General features: G+C 46.0%; 1 protein-coding gene across 2 annotated transcripts in view; it reads right to left on the bottom strand.

Moving 5' to 3' along the window:
- Positions 1-1,618: 1,618 nt before the first annotated feature.
- The window catches only part of ptchd4 (patched domain containing 4), a 59,429-nt gene continuing 36,947 nt past the window's right edge, over positions 1,619-24,100 (bottom strand). For both annotated transcript variants that reach the window (XM_067983786.1, XM_067983787.1), the window contains exon 3: positions 1,619-3,400. In XM_067983786.1, coding sequence (XP_067839887.1) covers positions 1,764-3,400 — 1,637 coding nt within the window. In that variant the 3' untranslated portion in view covers positions 1,619-1,763. The remainder of the gene's footprint in view (positions 3,401-24,100) is intronic.

Raw genomic sequence — 24,100 nt, 5'->3', positions numbered from 1 at the left:
GTCTGACCTGCTGAGTGCTGTCAGCATTTTCTGCTTTAATTTCAGATCTCCAACATCTGCAGCTTTTTGCTATTAGCAATTATTACTATTTCTTTAATATTTGGAATATACTTCCATGGCTTTTTAGATTATTATTTTCAAAGGGAACATATCTTACTTTGCAAGGCTTATTAAGTATTAAGAAAACTATACTGTAAAAATTGTTTGTGGAGATCACTTCTGCAACAAGATGTATGAATTTAATGAGATATTTAGCACCCTCGCTGAAAAATAATTAATGCACAATTAGAAATCTATGGTTTCAGTTTTTAAAAATCTGTATAATGGCTGATTTCCTCTCACACTGACATCATGGGGCTCGATTTTCCCGGGTAATTGTGGGTGCGTTGAGGGGGGGAGCTCCGAAAATCGGGGAAATTCCGTTTGGGTTCAGAGCCCGGCTCCAACCCGCCGACGTCCGAGTTCCCGACGGATGCACCTGTGTACGCACGGGCGTCCTGAATCCGGAAGTCCCATGATAGTTAAAGAGCCAAATGTACCTCATTGAGGTACTTAAGGCACTTTACTTGTGACATATTAGGTAGTTAGAACGATTTTTAATTTATCTGGGCGGCTTTCCCACGGCTTCTGATTCGGGCCGGATCAGGCAAAAAGAAACAAATTACATAAAAAATCATTGCATGAAGTTAAAACACAAAATCAACCTACCTTTCCACTCTGCTCTGATGTCCGATGTCTCCCTCTCCGATCTCCCCCGCTTCACCCCCCCACCCCGATCTCCCCTACTTCACCCCCCTGATGTCCCCCTCTTCCCCCCCCCGATCTTCCCCTCTCCCCCCCACCCCCGATCTTCCCCTCTCCCCCAACAATCTTCCACTCTCCCCGCCCCCCCCCCCGATCTTCTGTTCCAGCACCGGATGACGTCTTGCTCTCTCTTCGCCACCCCCCCCCCCCCCTTGCGTTGCAGCTCCTGATGGCAGCCAGCCTGTCAATCAGCCTGTTTATTAGGGTTTGCCACGCGCACCTTCACCACCCCCCCCCCCCCCCACCGCTGCCAACCCACCACCATTTCAAAATTGAGCCCCATGTGTATCAAGTACACTTGCAATTCTTAACTGCCCTTTGGCTTCGATACAAGATGGAAAAAAAGTGCTTTTTTGTTGCCTATTATTTTCAGGATTAATCCTCCAAAATCACCACTTTAATCCTAATTCTACAGAAGACACAGCAAACCTTCTTGACACCTTTATGGGAAAAAAATGTCTGTGCATAAGGCTTTGTATTGTGAATGTTTTCCAATAACTAACTTTTTGCCATTAGCAATTTTTCGTGATGGTCCATTTGTGAAACGTTCATGCAAAGAAGTATCTTTCCTATACAACTCTTCCCAATCTGTCCATTATTTCTGCATTCCAGTTCAAACAAGGAAACCACCAAAGAAAGAAGGTAGTAAGAAATAGTGCATGGTTATTTTTTTCTTAAACCTTCAAATCATGATTGACAATTTACTAATTAATTTCAGTATTCCACTTTCATTGCACCCTTGGTGTTAGGTGGAACAGGTTTGTTCTTTTGAAATCTTATCTTGATTGCCCGTTTAATGACAGAACATTTCAAATTACCCATGCTTCCTTAGTTCTGACCTACTGGCCAGCACAAGCTGCCAGGATTGAAGTAAGCTCAGACCTTACCAGGGAGCCAAACCACCTGTTCTGTGGGTCTGTTCTGATGCAGATTTTTCCAGTGATATTTTGTTCAGGTGTTCAAACTGCGGTGACGTGATCAACCATTCCTGAATTATCTCGTATCTCCACACATTCAATTTCCTCTTTCCTTTCTGCACGTTTCTTTTTCTTGTGTCTTTTCTTGGGTGGAGGAAAAAATGTTAGAAAGACAGGTAATATAACAAAACAATGTAGCAATGTACAGGTGACTGTGAGAAGTAAGCATTTAAACAGTGTGAAGGTCAAATTTGAAGGCACAAAAACCAAGGGCATTAACCCTAAAAGAAAACAAATATTACTCTGCAAGATGGCTGTTCCATTCCATTCTAAAGAGTTTTTGATACATTCAGTCCTGGTGCGCTCTTTTTCTAATACAAATGTAAAAAGCAGAGGTGCACAGTGGTCTATAGCATAGTTCAAAGAGTAGATAAGGCACAAGATTGAGATGCTGTCCATATCTACTTTCCATAGTGTCATCAGTCCAACCACACCAAACTCCATTGATGTTACGCTAAGTATCACCCAAACATTGCCCAATGCATTGATAACCAGGAAAACAGTCAGCACTAGAATGATCAAGACGCTAACACTCGAATTCAGGATTGGCGAAGTGATGGAGGAGCTATATCGATCCATGAAAACAAAAGTTGGATTGAACACTATATACTTAATCCTAGAAATGAGGGAGTGTTTCCGTAATGTTTCCAGTAAATCAAGAATTTCTTCATGTATATTCTCTGCAGTTCTGGCCACCATGTACACACGAGAGGCAATGATGTCCACTTCTTCTGATGTCTTTGAAAAAATGATATCATCCATATAGTTTTGAAATTCCGGCTGCTTCAGAAATGAGTTAGCTAGAATGTTTATGAAATCACTTTTGGTTAGTACAGTAACATTCAATTTTTTCAAATACTGTAGGTAATGCTCAATCCATGATATTCTGATGAAACCCCTGCTGATTACTCGCAAGTCTTCCTGTATTGTTATATTCCAGTATTCTACTGGCTCATAAATATAAAAACCTATGACTGGGCTGTAGTTGCTGAAGTATTTTTGCTGGGTTATTGTAAAGGAAACACTTTGTGAGTCACTTGCAAGCATATTAACGAGATTTGATCCATCACTGATTTGTAAACATCCCATAAAGGAAAATGACACATAAATCAGGTACAGCAACACAACAAAAGGCTTGACATATGTATTAATGATCCATTCTGTGTAGTGCTCCCTCAAAAAGCGCTGAATGAAGTGTTTTTGATATGAATCACATTCATGAGAACTGGACTGCTGAAATCCATCATTCATCATAGTTTTGAACCAGACAGGCCTGGAAGCTAGGTATTCAGGTGAAGGAATTCGACAGCAAAATATACTGTGGTAGCGGTTCTGTTCTAGTTGCCCAGCAAAGACCAAGCATGAGCCATAAAAGGAAAAAACATAGAAGTAGTTCACTAGAACAGTGACACACATGTTCTGACAGAAGATTTTAACAGATTCAACATTTGTGAATGGGCTTGCACCCATACCAAAGGTGATAATGTAGAGTGAGCTTGTCATAGTGTAGGACACCATCACATCAGAATATGCAGCTGCTATTCTTTCCTTAAATGGCTGATCTTCTTTTGTTCTCCGCCATCCAGCTAGTAGCTCAAACACTCCTTTAGTTCCATGGCCTTATAGAAAGTAGAAGAATAAAACTGTTAACATATGAAGTATTTCTAGTGATGTCATAAACATTAATGTTACTTGCCTAACTTAACAATGTTTCACGTCAGTATGTGCCTTATCCAGATACACAAGGCTGGGCCAGGAATAACTAAACCACAAAAAATAATCTCATTTTTCCATATCATTTTAGGTTAATGTATATACAATAGTGAATTGCTTATTTTGTAGCATTATATGGAAAATATGGTGGGAAACTGCGATGACAAAGTGACAGCAGATTTGTTTTCATGTAACACAATGGAATGTATAGATTCCTCATCAGCATAACAGGGACCAAACTTAAATGAAGTTGTCTCACCACAGGCTTTTGTGAAGGAAAACTGCTCATACACCAGGTAACACACAATAGCGCATCATATTTTTATCACTATAACATTATAAGGAAGATTTTACGAGCTTGAGCTTCCAAGACAGAGCTACAGATGTCAGGAGTGCATATTGGGAATTTGGAAGGAGGGGAGGTTCATTCATTTTAATGGCCGGGATATCCTGTGAGGCCCATTGACATATCCACCAGAATTCCTGATTTGCGCTCCCCAGTACAGGGAGTGCAGATTCATAATATTTATGCTTATTCATCAAACTATCCCTATCCATCATATATTAAGGACAGTGAGTGGTATCAGGATCCCCAACCTGTAGTTGGTGCTGTCAATGTAACACTATGAAACAATGGGGGCACCATCTAATGTTACGTGACAGCCCAAATGGTACCTTAATGAATCCTCAGACTCAGCAGAGAAAGTGGAAGGACAGGAAATGTCAGCAGATGACTGTTTTTTTCAGGAAAGAAAGCAATAGAATCCAGTACTGAAGGCTGCAGACAGAGGAAAAATTTGGCTGCTTCCCCTCTGCTGAGCAAGTTTCCCCTAGATCCCCACTGAGCAATTTTTTGGCCTCCCACCTCACTGAGCATGTTTTAGGCCTCTGCCCCCCTGCCCCCTCCCCCACCGAGCTCCCTGCTAAGCAAATTTGAGGCATCCACCCCCCTCCATTGAGCAACTTTTCGACCCCTGCTGAACAAGTTGAAGGCCGCTGAAGAAAACATTTTAAAAGTTATATTTCTACTTCCTTAATCACCCCTTCCTTTCCCCCATATTTTCATCCTTTCCCTTCTCTTCCTTCCATCTGTCTTCTCCTCCTCCTTCACCTCTCTCCCACGTTGGTTTTCATAGAAACATAGAAAATAGGAGCAAGAGTAGGCCATTCGGCCCTTCGGGCCTGCTCCGCCATTCAAAATGATCATGGCTGATCGTCTAACTCAGTACCCTGTTCCCGCTTTCTCCCCATATCCCTTGACCCCTTTAGCATTAAGAAATATATCTATCTCCTTCTTGAATACATCTAATAACTTGGCCTCCACTGCCTTCTGTGGTAGAGAATTCCACAGGTTCACCATCCTCTGAGTGAAGAAATTTCTCCTCATCTCGGTTCTAAATGGCATACCCCGTATCCTGAGACTGTGACCCCTGGTTCTGGACTCCCCAGCCATCGGGAACATCCTCCCTGCATCGAGTCTGTCTAGTCCTGTTAGAATTTTATATGTTTTGATGAGATCACCTCTCATTCTTCTAAACTCTAGTGAATATAGGCCTAGATGACCCAATCTCTCCTCATACGTCAGTCCTGCCATCCCAGGAATCAGTCTGGTAAACCTTTGTTGCACTCCCTCTATGGCAAGGACATCCTTCCTCAGATAAGGAGACCAAAACTGCACACAAAACTCCAGATGTGTTCTCACCAAGGCCCTGTATAACTGCAGTAAGACATCCCTGCTCCTGTACTCAAATCCTCTTGCAATGAAGGCCAACATACCATTCGCCTTCCTAACTGCTTGCTGCACCTGAATGCTCGCTTTCAGCGACTGGTGTACAAGGTCACCCAGGTCTCGTTGCACCTCCCCTTTTCCCAATCTATCACTATTCAGATAATAATCTGCCTTTCTGTTTTTACAACCAAAGTGGATAACCTCACATTTATCCACGTCATACTGTATCTGCCATGTTCTTGCCCACTCACCCAACTTGTCTAAATCACATTGGAGCCTCTTTGCATACTCCTCACTTGGATTTGGAAATGTTACATTTAGTTCCCTCATCCAAATCATTGATATATATTGTGAATAGCTGGGACCCAAGCACGGATCCCTGTGGTATGCCACTAGTTACTGCCTGCCACCCGGAAAAAGACCCGTTTATTGCTACTCTCTGTTTCCTGTCTGTCAACCAATTCTCAATCCATGCCAGTATATTCCCCCCAATCCCATGTGCTTTAATTTTGCACACATCCACCGGTTCTCCCCTATCTATTCTACCAGTTACATCCTCAAAAAACTCCAGTAGATTTGTTAAGCATGATTTCCCTTTCATAAACCCATGCTTAATTTGTCCAATCCCGTTAAAGCCTTCCAAGTGTTTTGTTATCACATCTTTTATAATAGACTCCAGCATTTTCCCCACTACTGATGTTAGGCTAACTGGTCAGTAATTCCCTGTTTTTTCTCTCCCTCCTTTTTTAAATAGTGGGGTTACATTTGCCACCCTCCAATCTGTAGGAACTGTTCCAGAGCCTATAGAATTTTGGAAGATGATCACCAATGCATCCACTATTTCTAGGGCCACCTCCTTTAGTACTCTGGGATGTAGATTATCAGGCCCTGGGGATTTGTCAGCCTTTAGCCCCATTAATTTCCTTAGCACTATTTTTTTTTTACTAATACTGGTTTCTTTCAGTTCCTCCCTCTCACTTGAGCCTTGGTTCCCTAACATTTCTGGGGGTTATTGGGTTATTTGTGTCCTCTTTTGTAAAGACAGAACCAAAGTATGTGTTTAATTGTTCTGCCATTTCTTTGTTCCCCATTATAATTTCCCCCATTTCTGACTGAAAGGCACCTACATTTGTCTTCACTAATCTTTTTCTCTTGACATATTTATAGAAGCTTTTACAGTCAGTTTTTATGTTCCCTGCTAGTTTACTCTCATATTCTATTTTTCCCCTCTTAATCAATCTCTTTGATCTCCTTTGCTGAATTCTAAACGGCTCCCAATCCTCAGGCTTGCCACTTTTTCTGGCAATTTTATATGCCTCCTCTTTGGATCTAATACTATCCCTAATTTCTTTTGTAAGCCACGGTTGAGCCATCTTTCCTGTTTTATTTTTGCGCCAGACAGGAATGAATAATTGTTGTAATTCCTGCACACGTTCTTTAAGTATTAGTCACTGCCTATCCACCGTCATCCCGTTTTAGTAAAGTTCCCCAATCTATCATAGCCAACTCGCACCTCATACTTTCATTATTTCCTTCATTTAGATTCAGGACCCTAGTTTCGGATTCAACTACTTCACTCTCCATCTTAATGAGGAATTCTATCATGTTATGGTCGCTCTTCCCTAAGGGACCCCACACAACAAGATTGTTAATTAATCCTTTCTCATTGCACAATACACAGTCTAGGATCGCCTGTTCTCTAGTTGGTTCCTCAACATATTGGTCCAGAAAATGATCACGTACACACTCCAGGAATTCCTCCCCCATGGTATTATTGCTAATTTAGTTTGACCAATCTATATGTAGATTAAAGTCACCCATGATTATAGTTGTACCCTTCTTGTATGCATCTCTAATTTCCTGTTTAGTGCCCTCCCCTACATCTCCACTACTGTTTGGGGGCCTATAGACAACCCCCACCAACGTTTTCTGCCCCTTGGTGTTTCTTAGCTCCAACCATACAGATTCCACATCGTGATTTTCCGAGCCAATATCCTTCCTCACTATTGCATTGATTTCCTCCTTTACTAACAACGCTACCCCACCTCCTTTCCCTTTTTGCCTGTCCTTCCTAAATATTGAATACCCCTGGATGTTCAGTTCCCATCCTTGGTCACCCTGCAGCCATGTCTCCGTAATCGCAACTATATCATAACCGTTACTATCTATCTGCGCTGTTAATTCATCTACCTTATTGCGAATGCTCCGCGCATTTAGACACATTGCCTTTAGACTTGTCTTTTTAAGATTGCTAGTCATCTTAGTTTTATTTTGCACTATGGCCCTATTTGTTTTTCGCCCTTGTTTTTTCTGCCTTCCACTATTGCTTCTTCCCTTTCTGTCTTTTGTTTCTATCCTTGTATCCCCCTCCTCTGTCTCCCTGCTCAGGTTCCCAGCCCCCTGCCATTCTAGTTTAAACCTTCCCCAACAACACGAGCAAACACCCCCACGAGGACATCGGTCCCGGTCCTGCTCAGGTGTAACCTGTCACGCTTGTACAGGTCCCACCTTCCCCAGAACTGGTCCCAATGTCCCAGGAATCTAAATCCCTCCCTTCTACACCATCCCTGCAGCCACGCATTCATCTGGTCTATTCTCCTGTTCCTATGCTCACGAGCACGTGGCACTGGTAATAATCCTGAGATCACTACCTTTGAGGGCCTGCTTTTTAATTTATCTCCCAACTCCTTAAATTCACCTTGCAGGACCTCATCCCTTTTTTTAACCTATGTCATTGGTACCGATATGGACCACGACTACTGGCTGTTCACCCTCCCCCTCCAGAATGCCCTGCAGCCGCTCCGTGACATCCTTGACCCTGCAGCTGGACACACTTCCTGCACACATGGTCGCCAGGAACACCTGTAGTGTCCATGACTTCCCACATGGTGCAGGAGGAGCATATCAAGGGTCCGAGCTCTGCTGCCATGCCTTGCCTTAGATTTACATTACTTTCACCTCTTGGACTCTCTTCCCGCTCTCTAGACTCTCCTTTTACACTGCGCGCACCCCTCGGACTCTCCTTTTACACTGCGCTCACCTCTCAGACTCTCCTCCCGCTCTCGGGACTCTCCTTTTACACCGCGCTCACCTCTCAGACTCTCCTCCCGCTCTCAGACTCTCCTTTTACACCGCGCTCACCTCTCAGACTCTCCTCCCGCTCTCAGACTCTCCTTTTACACTGCGCTCACCTCTCGGACCCTCCTCCCGCTCTCAGACTCTCCTTTTACACCGCGCTCACCTCTCAGACTCTCCTCCCGCTCTCGGGACTCTCCTTTTACACCGCGCTCGCCTCTCAGACTCTCCTCCCGCTCTCAGACTCTCCTTTTACACCACGCTCACCTCTCAGACTCTCCTTTTACACCGCGCTCACCTCTCAGACTCTCCTTTTACACCACGCTCACCTCTCAGACTCTCCTTTTACACCGCGCTCACCTCTCGGACTCTCCTCCCGCTCTCGGACTCTCCTTTTACACCGCGCTCACCTCTCGGACTCTCCTCCCGCTCTCAGACTCTCCTTTTACACCGCGCTCACCTCTCAGACTCTGCTCCCGCTCTCAGACTCTCCTTTTACACCGCGCTCACCTCTCAGACTCTCCTCCCGCTCTCAGACTCTCCTCCCGCTCTCAGACTCTCCTTTTACACCGCGCTCACCTCTCAGACTCTCCTCCCGCTCTCGGACTCTCCTTTTACACCGCGCTCACCTCTCAGACTCTCCTCCCGCTCTCAGACTCTCCTTTTACACCGCGCTCACCTCTCAGACTCTCCTTTTACACCGCGCCCACCTCTCAGACTCTCCTTTTACACCGCGCTCACCTCTCAGACTCTCCTTTTACACCGCGCTCACCTCTCAGACTCTCCTTTTACACCGCGCTCACCCCTCGGACTCTCCTTTTACACCGCGCTCACCCCTCGGACTCTCCTTTTACACCGCGCTCTCCTCTCGGACCCTCCTTTTACACCGCGCTCACCCCTCGGACTCTCCTTTTACACCGCGCTCACCTCTCGGACTCTCCTTTTACACCGCGCTCACCCCTCGGACTCTCCTTTTACACCACGCTCACCCCTCGGACTCTCCTTTTACACGGCGCTCACCTCTCGGACTCTCCTTTTACACCGCGCTCACCTCTCGGACTCTCCTCCCGCTCTCAGACTCTCCTTTTACACCGCGCTCACCCCTCGGACTCTCCTTTTACACCGCGCTCACCCCTCGGACTCTCCTTTTACACCGCGCTCACCCCTCGGACTCTCCTTTTACACCGCGCTCACCCCTCGGACTCTCCTTTTACACCGCGCTCACCTCTCAGACTCTCCTTTTACACCGCGCTCTCCTCTCGGACTCTCCTTTTACACCGCGCTCTCCTCTCGGACTCTCCTTTTACACCGCGCTCACCCCTCGGACTCTCCTTTTACACCGCGCTCACCTCTCAGACTCTCCTTTTACACCGCGCTCACCTCTCGGACTCTCCTCTCGCTCTCAGACTCTCCTTTTACACCGCGCTCACCCCTCGGACTCTCCTTTTACACCGCGCTCACCTCTCAGACTCTCCTTTTACACCGCGCTCTCCTCTCGGACTCTCCTTTTACACCGCGCTCACCCCTCGGACTCTCCTTTTACACTGCGCTCTCCTCTCGGACTCTCCTTTTACACCGCTCTCACCTCTCGGACTCTCCTTTTACACCGCGCTCTCCTCTCGGACTCTCCTTTTACACCGCGCTCACCTCTCGGACTCTCCTTTTACACCGCGCTCTCCTCTCGGACTCTCCTTTTACACTGCGCTCTCCTCTCGGACTCTCCTTTTACACCGCGCTCACCCCTCGGACTCTCCTTTTACACTGCGCTCACCTCTCAGACTCTCCTTTTACACCGCGCTCACCTCTCAGACTCTCCTTTTACACCGCGCTCACCCCTCAGACTCTCCTTTTACACCGCGCTCACCTCTCAGACTCTCCTTTTACACCGCGCTCACCTCTCAGACTCTCCTTTTACACCGCGCTCACCTCTCAGACTCTCCTTTTACACCGCGCTCACCTCTCAGACTCTCCTTTTACACCGCGCTCACCCCTTGGACTCTCCTTTTACACCACGCTCACCTCTCAGACTCTCCTCCCGCTCTCAGACTCTCCTTTTACACTGCGCTCACCTCTCAGACTCTCCTCCCGCTCTCAGACTCTCCTTTTACACCGCGCTCACCTCTCAGACTCTCCTCCCGCTCTCAGACTCTCCTTTTACACCGCGCTCACCTCTCAGACTCTCCTCCCGCTCTCAGACTCTCCTTTTACACCGCGCTCACCTCTCGGACTCTCCTCCCGCTCTCAGACTCTCCTTTTACACCGCGCTCACCTCTCAGACTCTCCTTTTACACCGCGCTCACTTCTCAGACTCTCCTTTTACACCGCGCTCACCTCTCAGACTCTCCTTTTACACCGCGCTCACCTCTCAGACTCTCCTTTTACACCGCGCTCACCCCTCGGACTCTCCTTTTACACCGCGCTCACCCCTCGGACTCGCCTTTTACACCGCGCTCACCTCTCAGACTCTCCTTTTACACCGCGTTCACCCCTCGGACTCTCCTATTACACCGCGCTCACCTCTCGGACTCTCCTTTTACACCGCGCTCACCCCTCGGACTCTCCTTTTACACCACGCTCACCCCTCGGACTCTCCTTTTACACGGCGCTCACCTCTCGGACTCTCCTTTTACACCGCGCTCACCTCTCGGACTCTCCTCCCGTTCTCAGACTCTCCTTTTACACCGCGCTCACCCCTCGGACTCTCCTTTTACACCGCGCTCACCCCTCGGACTCTCCTTTTACACCGCGCTCTCCTCTCGGACTCTCCTTTTACACCGCGCTCACCTCTCAGGCTCTCCTTTTACACCGCGCTCTCCTCTCGGACTCTCCTTTTACACCGCGCTCACCCCTCAGACTCTCCTTTTACACTGCGCTCACCCCTCAGACTCTCCTTTTACACTGCGCTCACCCCTCAGACTCTCCTCCCGCTCTCAGACTCTCCTTTTACACCGCGCTCACCTCTCGGACTCTCCTTTTACACCGCGCTCACCTCTCGGACTCTCCTTTTACACCGCGCTCACCTCTCGGACTCTCCTTTTACACCGCGCTCACCCCTCAGACTCTCCTTTTACACTGCGCTCTCCTCTCGGACTCTCCAGATTATTTGGGGTAGAGGCAGGAAGACTGGGAGTAGGCCCAAAAAATTTTAAGATAAAAGAGTCGCTGACAGTAAGGCCAAGAGCAAGGCTAAAATTCTTCTTTAAAAATAGAGTTGTCCCCAGGTATGGCGTGGAGGGGGGTGGGGGGAGCAGTTGGCAGGGAACTAGGCAAAAGAGTTGAATATCAACTGGAAAAGTTTGGCTGAGAAATGGAGAAAAGGAGCTTTTAAAAATTTTAAATAAAAAAAAAAATCACTCACGGGGTAGATGTAGCTGTACATAAGAAGCCCTGGGATCAGCAGGCTCCATTATGGTATTGCAGATGGGCATTACAGATCAGTTTTAAAATTCAGCTGCAAATTTCTATTAGAGTGTCACTTACTGGTATGACAGAGACACTATAACAGATCAGCGTAACAGCTAAATGTGGACAATTTAACAGGGGGATTCCCATAGGAAATGTTTACACAGCATTTTTCAAGAGTGTGCAACTTAATTAGTAAGAATTCTAATCTGTTATAGATATATAAGGGTCTAATTAATGCATTTCTGGTGACATTGCTCATGTACCTTTCCCTAATGACAATCCCAAAGATTGTCACATTACATTATAATTGTAATAAGTACTTAGTGAAACGTTTAATAAACTGTCTGTACAGCAATGTCAATAGACAAAACTTGTAGGACATGTCAAATTGTTCCTCCAGCAGAACCCTTTCTAGAACAATGAAAATGGCTGTATCTCAAGAGCTACAAAATATGGTTTGTATGGTGCTAGGGGCCTAGACATTCAACACTATTTTCGATGTAAATTTCAACTTTTTTTGGCAGCAAAATAGGGCAGAAGTCGTTTAAGCTACTTTTCTGCCCCAAAGTCTCTCCATCTGAATTCTGTTTATGGGCCTTCCAAAGATATGTCTGCCAAGTCCTGAGTGAGTTATTGTAATGAGGCCAATAGTGCTGAAGTACCAAGGTATCCTGCTTTTACAACAACAACTTGCATTCATATAGTGCCTTTAATGTAGTAAAACGTCCCAAGGCGCTTCACAGGCACGTTATCAAACTCACAAAGCATTCCAGATAACTTAGACCTAGAATTCTAAGATGCAGCAATTGCCAGGATCAGCTGAGACAGGTGAAAGTTAGAAGTTTGTGGGGGAGAAATTGGACCCATTTCACCTATTTTTCAAATGTAAAACAGGGGCAAATGTGATTAATTTAGCAGCCTGATGTCCCACGCCTGAACGACGCCTGAAAAACGTCTGGTGCTATTTTGGCTCGGGCGATAGTTAAATGTCCCTGGCAGCCGTTTTGAACAGATGTTAGTCCTCTTGCATATTCTAAGGAGGGGCCTAATGCCTGTTTAAGGATTCCACTCTGAAATTGGTCAAATAGAGACAGAACTTGAGCTGCGCAAGATCCATCTAGTCTTTCAGGCTCTATAGCAGCCTAACCAACGATCCTTATTCGTTGACCAATTTCAGATGATCTTTGGGCGAGCGTTGGAGTCGTGCTGCCCTGTTTGTGCCTGTTGTCAGGTGCTAACCAATTTCTCCCTGTGTGAGTCTGAAGAGAGTGGAGTTTCAGTAGAGCTTTCTGCAGCTGTGAATGACTTTTTGCAGCAATTCTTTTGGCATTCTACCTACTCAGACCTGAACGTGCTTCTCACTGCTTCTGACTGTGTGAGACTACTGGGAGATTTTCACCCCCACCACCCACAGTGAGAGTTTCTTGAGCTGCTATGGAATTCCCTATGGGCATATCCTTGAATTCCATTAACATGGAGGAGGAGGAGGAGGAGGAGGAGTAGGAGTAGCATGGGATGGAGCAAAGGAGAGTCAGGCAGCGTTTAATGAGAATGCACCCCACCAGATATTATTACTCTCACCCATAGAACATACAGGAAACACAGGTCATATGAGGGCCTTAGTATCACAGAATCATAGAATCGGAGAAATTTACGGCACAGAAGTAGGCCATTTGGCCCATCGTGTCTGTGCCATGAGAAGATGAGTATAAGAAGAGGAGTGTCCTTCACCAAAGGGACACTGGAGCAGCTCTGCCACCTACTGCATGAGGACCTGCAGTCATGGTCATCTTTCCGTGCTGCTCTATGAAGGTGAGCACCACAATCAACTTTTATCGCACTGGCTCATTTCAGGGAGCCATGTGGATTTCTATGATATCGGTCAGGGTGCAGTACAGGCATGCTTTCGTCTAGTCACTGAAACACTTTACAGAGTTGGGGGTTGAGAAATTCATCACCGTTGGCACCATAGCAAAGCAGCAGCAAGATAGGGCCATTCAGTTTAATGGGGTTGTTGGTTTTCCCAAGGTCCAGGATGCAATCGATGGTGTCCACATTGTTTAGTGAGCTCACAGAGAATTCCCTTCGACTTCCTCAACAGATAGGGCTTCCACTCCCTGAATGTACAGATTAGGTGTGACAACATACAAAGGTTCCTACATCAATCCAAGATATGTTGGATGTTGTTGTAATGTATTCATCGTTTGTAATTCAGCCCTCTACAATTTCTTCAGGGAAGAAAATTATGTCAATGGATAGCTTGTGGGCGACATAGCCTATCCCCTGCTCCCATGAATAATCACCCCACTAAGAGTGACCCAGACAGCAACAGAGGAGCACTACAACAGGGTATTTGCCCCTTTAAGAGTTGTTATTGAGAGGGCCATTGGGGTCTTAAAGGCACACCTTTGCTGTCTAGAAAGGTCAGGAAGGACTTTTTAGTATGCCCCAGCTTATATGTCACACATAGTTCTAGCCTGTTGTGCTTTGCACAACTTCACTGTACAAAGAAGTCTGGATTTGGACATTGCTGGGAAGATGGCCCTAGCTGCTTTGGATGCAGAACAATATGAAGGAGAGCATCACAATGACCTTTTTTTTTATTTGTTCATGGGATGTGGGCGTCGCTGGCAAGGCCAGCATTTATTGCCCATCCCTAATTGCCCTTGAGAAGGTGGTGGTGAGCCGCCGCCTTGAACCGCTGCAGTCCGTGTGGTGAAGGTTCTCCCACAGTGCTGTTAGGTAGGGAGTTCCAGGATGTTGACCCAGCGACGATGAAGGAACGGCGATATATTTCCAAGTCAGGATGGTGTGTGACTTGGAGAGGTGGTGTTGTTCCCATGTGCCTGCTGCCCTTGTCCTTCTAGGTGGTAGAGGTTGCAGGTTCGGGAGGTGCTGCAAGAGACAATAGAGCGCAACTCCTCACTGAAGTTTTCTAATCTGTTTAACAGTCTACCTTAACAGGCACCAGTGTCTTACCTCTTCTCTCCAACCTTCAAATAAAGGAATAATCCTTTCATCCAGTATCCATTCTAGGACATGACAATACATCAGCCCTTTTTGCCTCTTTGTGCCAATAATCATCACCTGATTGACATAGCCTGCACCAAAGTACTGCACCCTTTCCTGTATGACTCTAACCTCCATGAGTAACAAAACATGACATAAGTGCACATTCTATTTTATTAAAACAAAGTCCAGTGAAAACAAGCCAACCCACTCTTTCCTAACAACACGCATACCCTGAGTGGCATGAGCAACCTTTTGGGTAGATTTCCTGCCACAGACACCCAGCACTCTGTCTCTCCTCTGCTCTTTTTCTATCGAGCAGGATTTGTAGGTCAGGCTCCATGAAATCATGGTATGTTCTCTGACTCTGTGCCATGCCCTTGTCCCTTCTTTGGCTACCTCTACCAGGTTGCCCTGTGTTAGTTACCCTTGTAAAGTGGCATAAAAACAATCATGAGACATCCAGTCAAGCTAACTGACAGTCAATTCAATGAGCCAAGCACGGTTCCTTATTTACTGCTGCTCCCCCAGCCTGCTGCTGCAATCTTCAGCCAGTCTGGCTTTTTAAAGGCTGCACCCTAATATCAATGTACCCCAGAAGATTACTCCCATCTTACATGGGTTTTATGCCAATTGCTATTCTAATGGGTATGCAAATGAGTGGACCCAGGAAATTTTCATGGTCTGGATAGGTATTTGCATCACTGGCTGTAACTCATTTTCCATTGGTGTAAAATTGGTGCAACCCACCATGTGGATTTTCTAGGCCATGTTATCTTTAGATTAATGTTTTATATCTTTCTGAAACTCAGTGCTGACGATAACTTGATTTATTTCCATTACTTTTTTTCTATTTCAGTAAATTGGCAGAATGGGATTTTATATATTTGATAAAGGACTGCTTGCTTTCCTCAGCTTTCTGAAACATACAGCAATCTAAATAAACAGGCGTCAGCTCAAACTTGTATATTTAGAGGTCTTTTAGCTTTGTCCTGCGTAAATACAGCAGCTCACATGGGTGCATTATCGTATAACTACTCCCTCAACAAAGTAATACACTTCCTGAACATCAGTTCACATTTGTATAGCATAAGAAAATATTGGAAATACTTTCAGACTAATTTTACATAAAACGTGTCAGGTCGGGACACTTGTTTGATATATTACAAATAAACTACTGCCATTGCCTGCTACAACGCATCCATTATGAGACTCGATCAATAAATAACTTATGAAAAGTTAAATCTTTTGCCTGTACAAAGTTGCTGCCATAAATTAACCAGATTTTGTTTTAATTTAGACAAATGCTAAAAAATTAATGATAAATCTCTTGTCTTACATCAGCTCCTGCTAAATTAAAGGTTGTTATCTGACAAAGTATCCCATATATTAGCCATCTGTATTAGCCATATTCATGAATCTACTGAAGAATGCGAAGTACATCAACATTTTAGTCACGCTTAGTTCTGGCACCAGCTCAAGCACTGCAGTGCAGGATACCTGAACATTCCTTGTGTGTTAGTTCATTATGACCAAGACTGGATAAATTCCCGATTAGGTTTACCCCATAAGAATGCACACCATGCTTCTACTGCCACTATTCTCTTGTCAAGATCCATCCAAGGATATTTTACATATTGTTGATCAGAAAATGAGGTCCAACGAAAATGATCTCAAATATTTTAAAATAGTAGCCTAACAGACTATCGACATTGGAAGCTACAGACTTTTAATTCTAGCAGCCATCATACAAGTGCTTTCACATTGGTGGCTATGTGCTAGCATTTAATTTAATCCCTTGCTCTAAGACCAGATGACAGAGAGGCCCTCATTTTTCCCTTCCTTGTCACAACCCTGATTTCGGCAATTGCACTATCCAAATCAGAGATGTGACAAATAAGCAGTTTCGACTTTGACTGTGCATGCACATTTTCATATTAGAGAATTCGGTTCCCACGATATCAAAGTAACACTCACTTCTCTGGCAAAAATGTATGCAATGCTACAAGTCAGAGGTCTGGTATTAACGAGAGAGTAAATGGAGATAGAGGTAAAAAAGAGCTGGTCGAACAATTAGAGCTGCAGGAATCAGAGAAGGATTGAAAAAGTGTGAGTCAAGGGCATGGAGAAGGACTGTGAAAAAACAAGTCAGCAGCTTGAACAAAGCTTATGGAAAAAACTAACTTGATGGCCAAATTGATTTTTCTCATTCCATTCTTCCGTACATTTTTAATTTCCTTTTACCTGTCACTTCATCAAACAGGAACAGAAGGGGATAAATTCAACTCACGGCTGTCCGTTTTGCACCTGAGAAATCAGGGACACACCTTTTCTTAGATTGTATTGGACATAATAAATGGTCTGTGGAAAGAGATGGTTTGGTAGGCTAATACTTTTTCATTATCTAGTGACCTGTAGTGGAAAGTCTTCTGCATGTGTGTAGACTCAAGCTCAGCTGTGATATCCTCCATGACTCTGGCAGAAGCCTAGATGCAGGTACAACCGCAACTCCCCCCCCCACCCCCGCCAACTCTCACCACCTCCTCAGCTGTCAGTGGTTCAGGGGATTGGAGAGAAAATAAATTGATACTTAGTTCCCTGAGGCACAAGAATGCAGGTTTAATTCCCTGCCCTCCTGATCTTGGCAATGCAGTGTGAGGAGGTGGTGAATTGAGACTGAGCCGCTGTCATTGTGAAAATATGTTTGTTTAACTTAAAACTCTATGGTTAGTGGTTAGAATGTGGAACTTGCTCCCACATGGAGTAGTTGAGGTGAATAGCATAGCTGCATTTATGGGGAAGCTAGATAAGTACATGATGGAGAAAGGAATAGAAGGATATGCTGATAGGGTTAGATGAAGTAGTGTGGGAGGAGACTTGTGTGGAGCATAAACCAGTTGGGCCTAATGGCCTGTTTCTGAGCTGTAAATTCTATGTAATTCTCAAAACTATCACTTGTAAATGTCCAGTTGTCATCTGTCATTCTAACACTTGTCCCCTTTCTCTTTTTTCTAGGTCCTTCTTGACAGCAAGAGGCTCCTGCTTGGCAAGATATCTCAGAGGATGACAATCCTCCTATGTATGCACCATCACTCACTCTATGCCTCCCAAGCACCAGCTCAGACATTGACACTTTGTGTGGGTTAGGTAGCGAGCCTGTGGAATCTTCACGTGGTGAAACACCCAGCACGAGTAAATAGCAGCAGGTACTCATGGCAGGAACGGTCTAGGAGATAGCTCACTGGAGGGCAAGGCCCTTTCCCAACTCTGCTGAGGAGGGCAGAGATGAGGACTTCATGAGCCCAGACATGAAAAGAAAACTGCTGGCTTCACAAGCAATTATATCAGATATTGGATGACATGTCAAATAGTTTCAGTGCTATGGCTGAGAGTGTGAAGAAGTCTGCTTCCAACCTCTATGGTATCATTTCACATGGCATCTGCAATCTACCCTAGAGAGTTGGTCACCTCTAGGAACACTGCAGTCGGTCCCTCACATCAGAGTTCATGTGTGCAAGCTTTGCAGCTTTGGGGGAAGCTCAAATGGTTACTTTACAGGCCCTGGGCTCTAGCTTGCAGAGACACGTATCCACCTTGGACCGATTTGTGAACTGAATAGATAGGGGCTTTCAAGGAGTCACACACCTTCTGCAGTCTGCTCTCCTGCAGATTAAAGTAATGAGCTCCAGCCTAATGGGAGTAGCAGTGGTGCTATGGGTTTCATGGTTTCAATATTCTTTATTACAGGATGAATGGAGTGGTGAAGGATGCAACAAGTCAGGGGGCTCTTGGGAGTTCTCAGGGCGAAGCCATTAGCTGGACATTGAGTGGTAGCCTATTCTATTGAGGAATTCTGCTGGCTGGTGTTCCTGATAGCTACTCGCTTTCAGTCAATGTGAGAGAAGCCAGCCACTGCTGCAATCCCCACGTTCTGTCCTGTTGTTTGTTAAGGTCAGTGGGGAAAGTGATGTACTGGTCAGCCCTGGTTAACAGGGCATCGGAGACTTGCTTAATGCAGCTGTGTACTGCAGACTGGGGGATATGGCTGATGTTCCTTGTAGCATTCTGAAAGGAGTCAGTGGTGAAAATGTTAAGGGCTGTGGTGACTTTGAGATCCACTGGCAAAGCATGACCCCTGGTCCAGCAGACAGTGTGTCCTTTTGCAAGAAGTTGCAAAGGTCTACAACAGCCTGCCTGGAGAAGTACAGCCTCTTCCTGCACTGTCACAAAAGGAGACTCTTGGTCTATACACCCTGTGTTCTACAAGCTGCTCCCCCCTCACCTGCTCTCTTTTGCTTGGCCCAGCTGCTGCTGCTGCTGGTGGTTGCTGAGGCTGCTGCTCCTCTTCCAAATGTTCCTCCAGCCAGAATAAAGTAGCAATAATTATACCCAGAATAAGCGGATAAAGCTTACTGAGGGTGCAAAAGCGTATAAAAGAAGCGATCTGGCAGCTGGAAACTTTCTCGGCAAAGCAGGCAGCAAAAAGTTCCAATGATCCAGTGAGCTGCTTTTGAGTGCCCCTTTTTATACAGCTTCAGTAGCTCTCACACACCAATCCTGCCAGGTCTTCTGGCGGGTCTGTGAATGGGCGAGGCTTCAGCGATATTCAGTTAAAATCGCGTCAGGGTCCAAATGGCGTCATCAGAGTGCGACTTTTACATTTTAATGAGGCTCCCACCTGCCTGCAGCAGGCACCTCTCTCGAATTAAAAATCCCCGTGGCCAAAATGGTGGCAGACGCAAAAGTGTTGGGAACATAGAGGGAAACGCCCGACTGCCATTTTAACCCCCTGTCTGTCCCATTCCCGCAGACGGGCATGGTTAAAATCAGACCTTTGATGTTCTAAGCATTAAAGGTTAGGTGAGAAATATATTGTCAGTTACGTCCTAATTACTTGACACAATGTGACTCAACAAACAGACGTTGGTGAACCAACAGTTCTTTGACAGATTCGAACTCAAAAGTTTACCACTGTAAAGGGTTAAAAACTGACTTTTATTATTTTCAGCCCTAGCCTCCTCAGCAAATTGATTACGTTAAGTCAGCACACCACATGATCCTCAGCTAAAATGATGACTTACTGTCACGCCACCAAGCGCGGGCGGGACTCTTGACAGTGTGTAAATATACCGCTCGAACAAGGGTTCAGGGTAGAGGATCAAGACGGGAAGTCCGAGCAACAACCAAGTTACGATCCCAACCCGGAGGACAGCCAGGTAAAATAATTCCTTACTCTCTGTAAAAGTACCGCTTATATAATTGCATGTATTAATCCTTGCTTGTGCTCAAAATAAAAGAATAATCACTGTCGTCGTCTTCTTCTTTGGCAGTCCCTCAGGGTTGTGGATGACTTGCTTCCACTCGGGGAGGGTGGGTTCTGCGGTGGCTGAATAGTCCAATCTTGGAGCCACAGACTCTGCCACAGTTGGGGCAAGTAGTGTTTAATAAGGCGGGTGGGTGAGACGCTCAGCATTCTGTGCGCTCTTTCCGCTGCTTACGCTCGGCCTCCACGTGCTCCACTCGGTGATGCTCGAGGTGATTGGTGCCTTCGCGGATACTTCTTCTCCAGTTTCGGCGTACGAGGGCAAGCGATTCCCACGTGTCGGTGGGGATGTTACATTTTTTTAGGGAGGCTTTGAGAGTGTCCTTATAGAGTTTCCTCTGCTCTCCTAGTGATCACCGCTTGTCCTGTAGTCGCTCCACTCCGGTGGGAAGCTTCATGGTGATGGGGTGGAGTGTGCAGCGAGGAAGATGGAGAAGAGCGTTGGTGCAATGACGCAGCCCTGCTTGACTCCAGTTTGCACTTGTATTGGGTCTGTGGTGGATCTATTGGTGAGGATCACGGCTTGCATGTCATCGTGGAGCAGGCGGATAATGGTGACGAATTTCTGCGAGCAGCCGAATTTGAGGAGGGTGCTCCACAATCCCTCATGGTTGACAGAGTCGAAGGCCTTTGTGAGATCGAAGAAGGCCATGTACAGAGGTTGATGCTGCTCCCTGCACTTTTCCTGGACTTGTCGCGCACTAAAGATCATGTCCACGGTGTCTCTTGATGGGCGGAAGCCGCATTGAGAATTGGGGAGGAGCTCTTCGACCACTGGAAGGAGGCGGTTGAGGAGGATTCTCGCGATGACCTTTCCTGTGGCGGACAGTAGGGAAATCCCTCTGTAATTTCCACAGTCAGACCTATCTCCTTTCTTGAAGATGGTCACAATTATGGCATCTCTGAGATCTCCCAGCATGCTCTCTTCCTTCCAGACAAGGGTGATAAGGTCATGTATTCGTGTCAAGAGTGCCTCTCCGCGTATTTTAGTACTTCAGCGGGGATTCCATCTGTGCCGGGGGCCTTGTTGTTTTTCAGCTGTCGAATGGCTTTTTCGACTTCGCAGCGGGTTGGGATTGTGCTGAGATGGTGGCGGTTAGCTTGTTGCGGGATGGTGACGAGGGCATTTGCATTGAGGACTGCGTCTTGTTTGAGGAGGTCCTCGAAGTGCTCTCTCCAGCGGGTGTTGACTGCCTCTCTGTCTTTGATGAGCGCCTCTCCATTTTTGGCTCTCAGTGGGGCAGGCCTTTGGGTACTCGGACCGTAGATGGCTTTAATTGCGCTGAAGAAGCTGCGCACGTCGTGGCTGTCGGCAAGTTGCTGAGTCTCCTGCGCTCTTTCCACCCATCATCTGTTCTTTAGGTCACGGGTTCTTTGTTGCACCTCGGCCTTCAGTTGCCTGTAAGCTTGTTTCCTCTCGCTCAAGTTTTGGTGGAGCTGCCAATTCAGGAACGCCTTGCGTTTGCAGTCTAGGAGATCCTGGATCTCCTGATCGTTCTCATCGAACCAGTCTTGGTGTTTCCTGGTCGAGAGACCAAACGTCTCCTCGCAGATGCTGACTATGGTGCCCCGACACCGCGACGTTGCTCACGTAGCTGCTCACCCTTCGTTGTCGAAGACGATGCCGAAGATCCTCACCTTCACCCCCATCGCAGGCAGGTGCTTCAACAGGCTACATTGAAGGGTTCGGGCTTTTATCCGCGACTCCGGTGGTTTTTTTAACCCATTTTTAACTTATTTTTAACAGATTTAATTCATTGATTAAATTTAAATGCATTCTTTTTTAATTTAGTCTATTTTAACTTCAATTTTTAAGGTTATTGTGTTATTGTGTTTTATTTAATTCCTATTTTTAACCCGGCCTTGCCCTGGTCGGGTCCTCGCCGCTGCCACTCCTCCCTCGCCGCTTTCGCTGCTCCCGCTGTTCCTGTCTCCCTCTGGGCCTTTTGTAGGCCCCGCGCTGCCGCCTGGCCTTGCCCAGGTCGGGCCCTCGCCGCTGCCGCTCATTCCTCGCCGCTCCCGTTGTTCCAGTGGATTGGTGGACGATGAGTGTTTGTTAGTCCCCGTCCTACAGCAGAGCCTGGTCTCCAATCGTCTCGGATTTCCCTGCCATTGGGCTAAGACCTCGCTCCGCTGGGACCATGGGGTGGTTGGTGTGCAACGACCACCCCACATTAAAAGAATCCACGCACAGGCATCTTCCACCCTAACCCCACCCTACCCACCCAAATGGATTTCGGGACCTGGAATGTCAGGACCCTTATGGACAATCCCAACAGCGACACACCTGAACGTCACACAGCCATCATAGCCCGGGAACTCCAGCGCTACAACATCGACATCGCCTCCCTGAGCAAGACACGGCGGGTAGGAGAAGGCCAGCTTAAAGAACAAGGCGGCGGATACACCTTCTTCTGGAAAGGCAAACCAGAAGAAGAATGCCGTCTCTATGGGGTCGGCTTTGCCATAAAAAACGAATTGGTTGGACGTCTCAACGAATCCCCCTGCGGGGTAAATGAATGCCTCATGACCCTACGGCTCACCCTGGCCCAGAAGCAGCACACCGCAGTCATCAGTGCCTACGGGTCAAAGTGCAGGCGGGTCAGTGAAAGGTTCATGGCAGCCAATAGATGCCAATCTTTTGTTCTGCTAATACCTTATTTTGTACCATTGGAAGAAAGCTCTCTGGAAACAGTTAAAAATAAAATACAATGAAATTTAATTCCCTAGAAATGGTGACAGTATGGGTATAGTTTCCTCATTAGGGCTTGGACATAATGCATCACCTGGGCAGAGTACATAAAGGAAAATGGCATGCTTGTAATGAAACCTACTTAATATTCCATCTTTTAGATGTTGGACACAGCAATAACTTGTTGAACCACCTCCTCCCAAACTGCATACACACTTCTTCAGTACGGACAATGCACTAGAAAGCCAGAAAGGGCAATCCGGGCAGTGTAGACATATTCCTAAATCTCAGAAGCTTTGACTGCTTACTGGAGTGATTAACACCACTGTTCTCAAGAAAATATCTAAGGCAGTGCTGAAAGATGTAACATTTCTTTCCTGCACTTCCTGTAGAAGCACCTGCAATGCAGCATTTAGAAAGGGAAGTGTTCTGCAATGTTCTCCAGTCATCTGTACTATTGTTCACCAAAATGTTCTGGCCGGTGATTTCCTCATTAGCTGTAAAGAAATACAGCCCTTTAAACAGCAGTCACAGCTCTTTAAAAGCTGAAGCTGCTCACGATTTCAAAACTCCTGCTGTCAGCAAATACCCATTGGAAGTCCCAATTTAGGTTGAGAGTTCACTATAAATATTTAACTCGGCCAAACTGCCAGGTCAGCCCCCTGCCCCCTCCCGGGTATACAGTTTGTAGCACAAATCATGTGGAATGGAAAGCCAGCGTATCCAGGTTCCACTCCAAATTGAGGATATATGCACAAATCTGACTTCCCCTCGAGTTTCAGACATATAAAAAATGTATAAAATTTACAAGACAATGAATATACTATACAATTTTCTATATTTGAAATGCCTGTAACAATGTTATCGTTCAGAAATCTGGGTCTATGTGAGAAGCCTAAGTCTTGAGTTCATGCAGGTCCCCAGATTCGTCACTTTTAGATAAGGAGACACAAACCAGCAGGCTCCTGCTTCTAGGATGAACCTGTCCATACAACTTCTATTTTTAATTATGATTGACTGTAAGACTGACCATTCAGAGAGCATCCTATGACTTGCTGTTTGTAAGCCTCAAGTCCTCCAATGGAAAATTACTGGGGACAGTAGTTTAAACGTAATTGTTTTTGAAAACGAAGCACAACGCTTCAAATTTTCCTGACTAAATTATTTAGGTGATAGCTACATTCAAGTGATTGTTTACAGCAATGATACATGGTTGACAAATTAAACTTTAAACCATATCAAATCTCAAAGGGAAATCTTTGGGATAAATTCAGAAACCCTACACTCTCAGTGGGAAGCCAAAAGGAGCACAGATTGGAAATAAGATCACGATCAGTTCTCCAAACTACACAACCCTATGAGCACAATTCCCC

This window comes from Heptranchias perlo, chromosome 5 (assembly GCF_035084215.1).
Source record: "Heptranchias perlo isolate sHepPer1 chromosome 5, sHepPer1.hap1, whole genome shotgun sequence".
NCBI classification, from domain to species: Eukaryota; Metazoa; Chordata; class Chondrichthyes; order Hexanchiformes; family Hexanchidae; genus Heptranchias; species Heptranchias perlo.
Note: the sequence above shows the minus strand (reverse complement) of the source record. Positions and strands in the feature narration are given on the sequence as shown.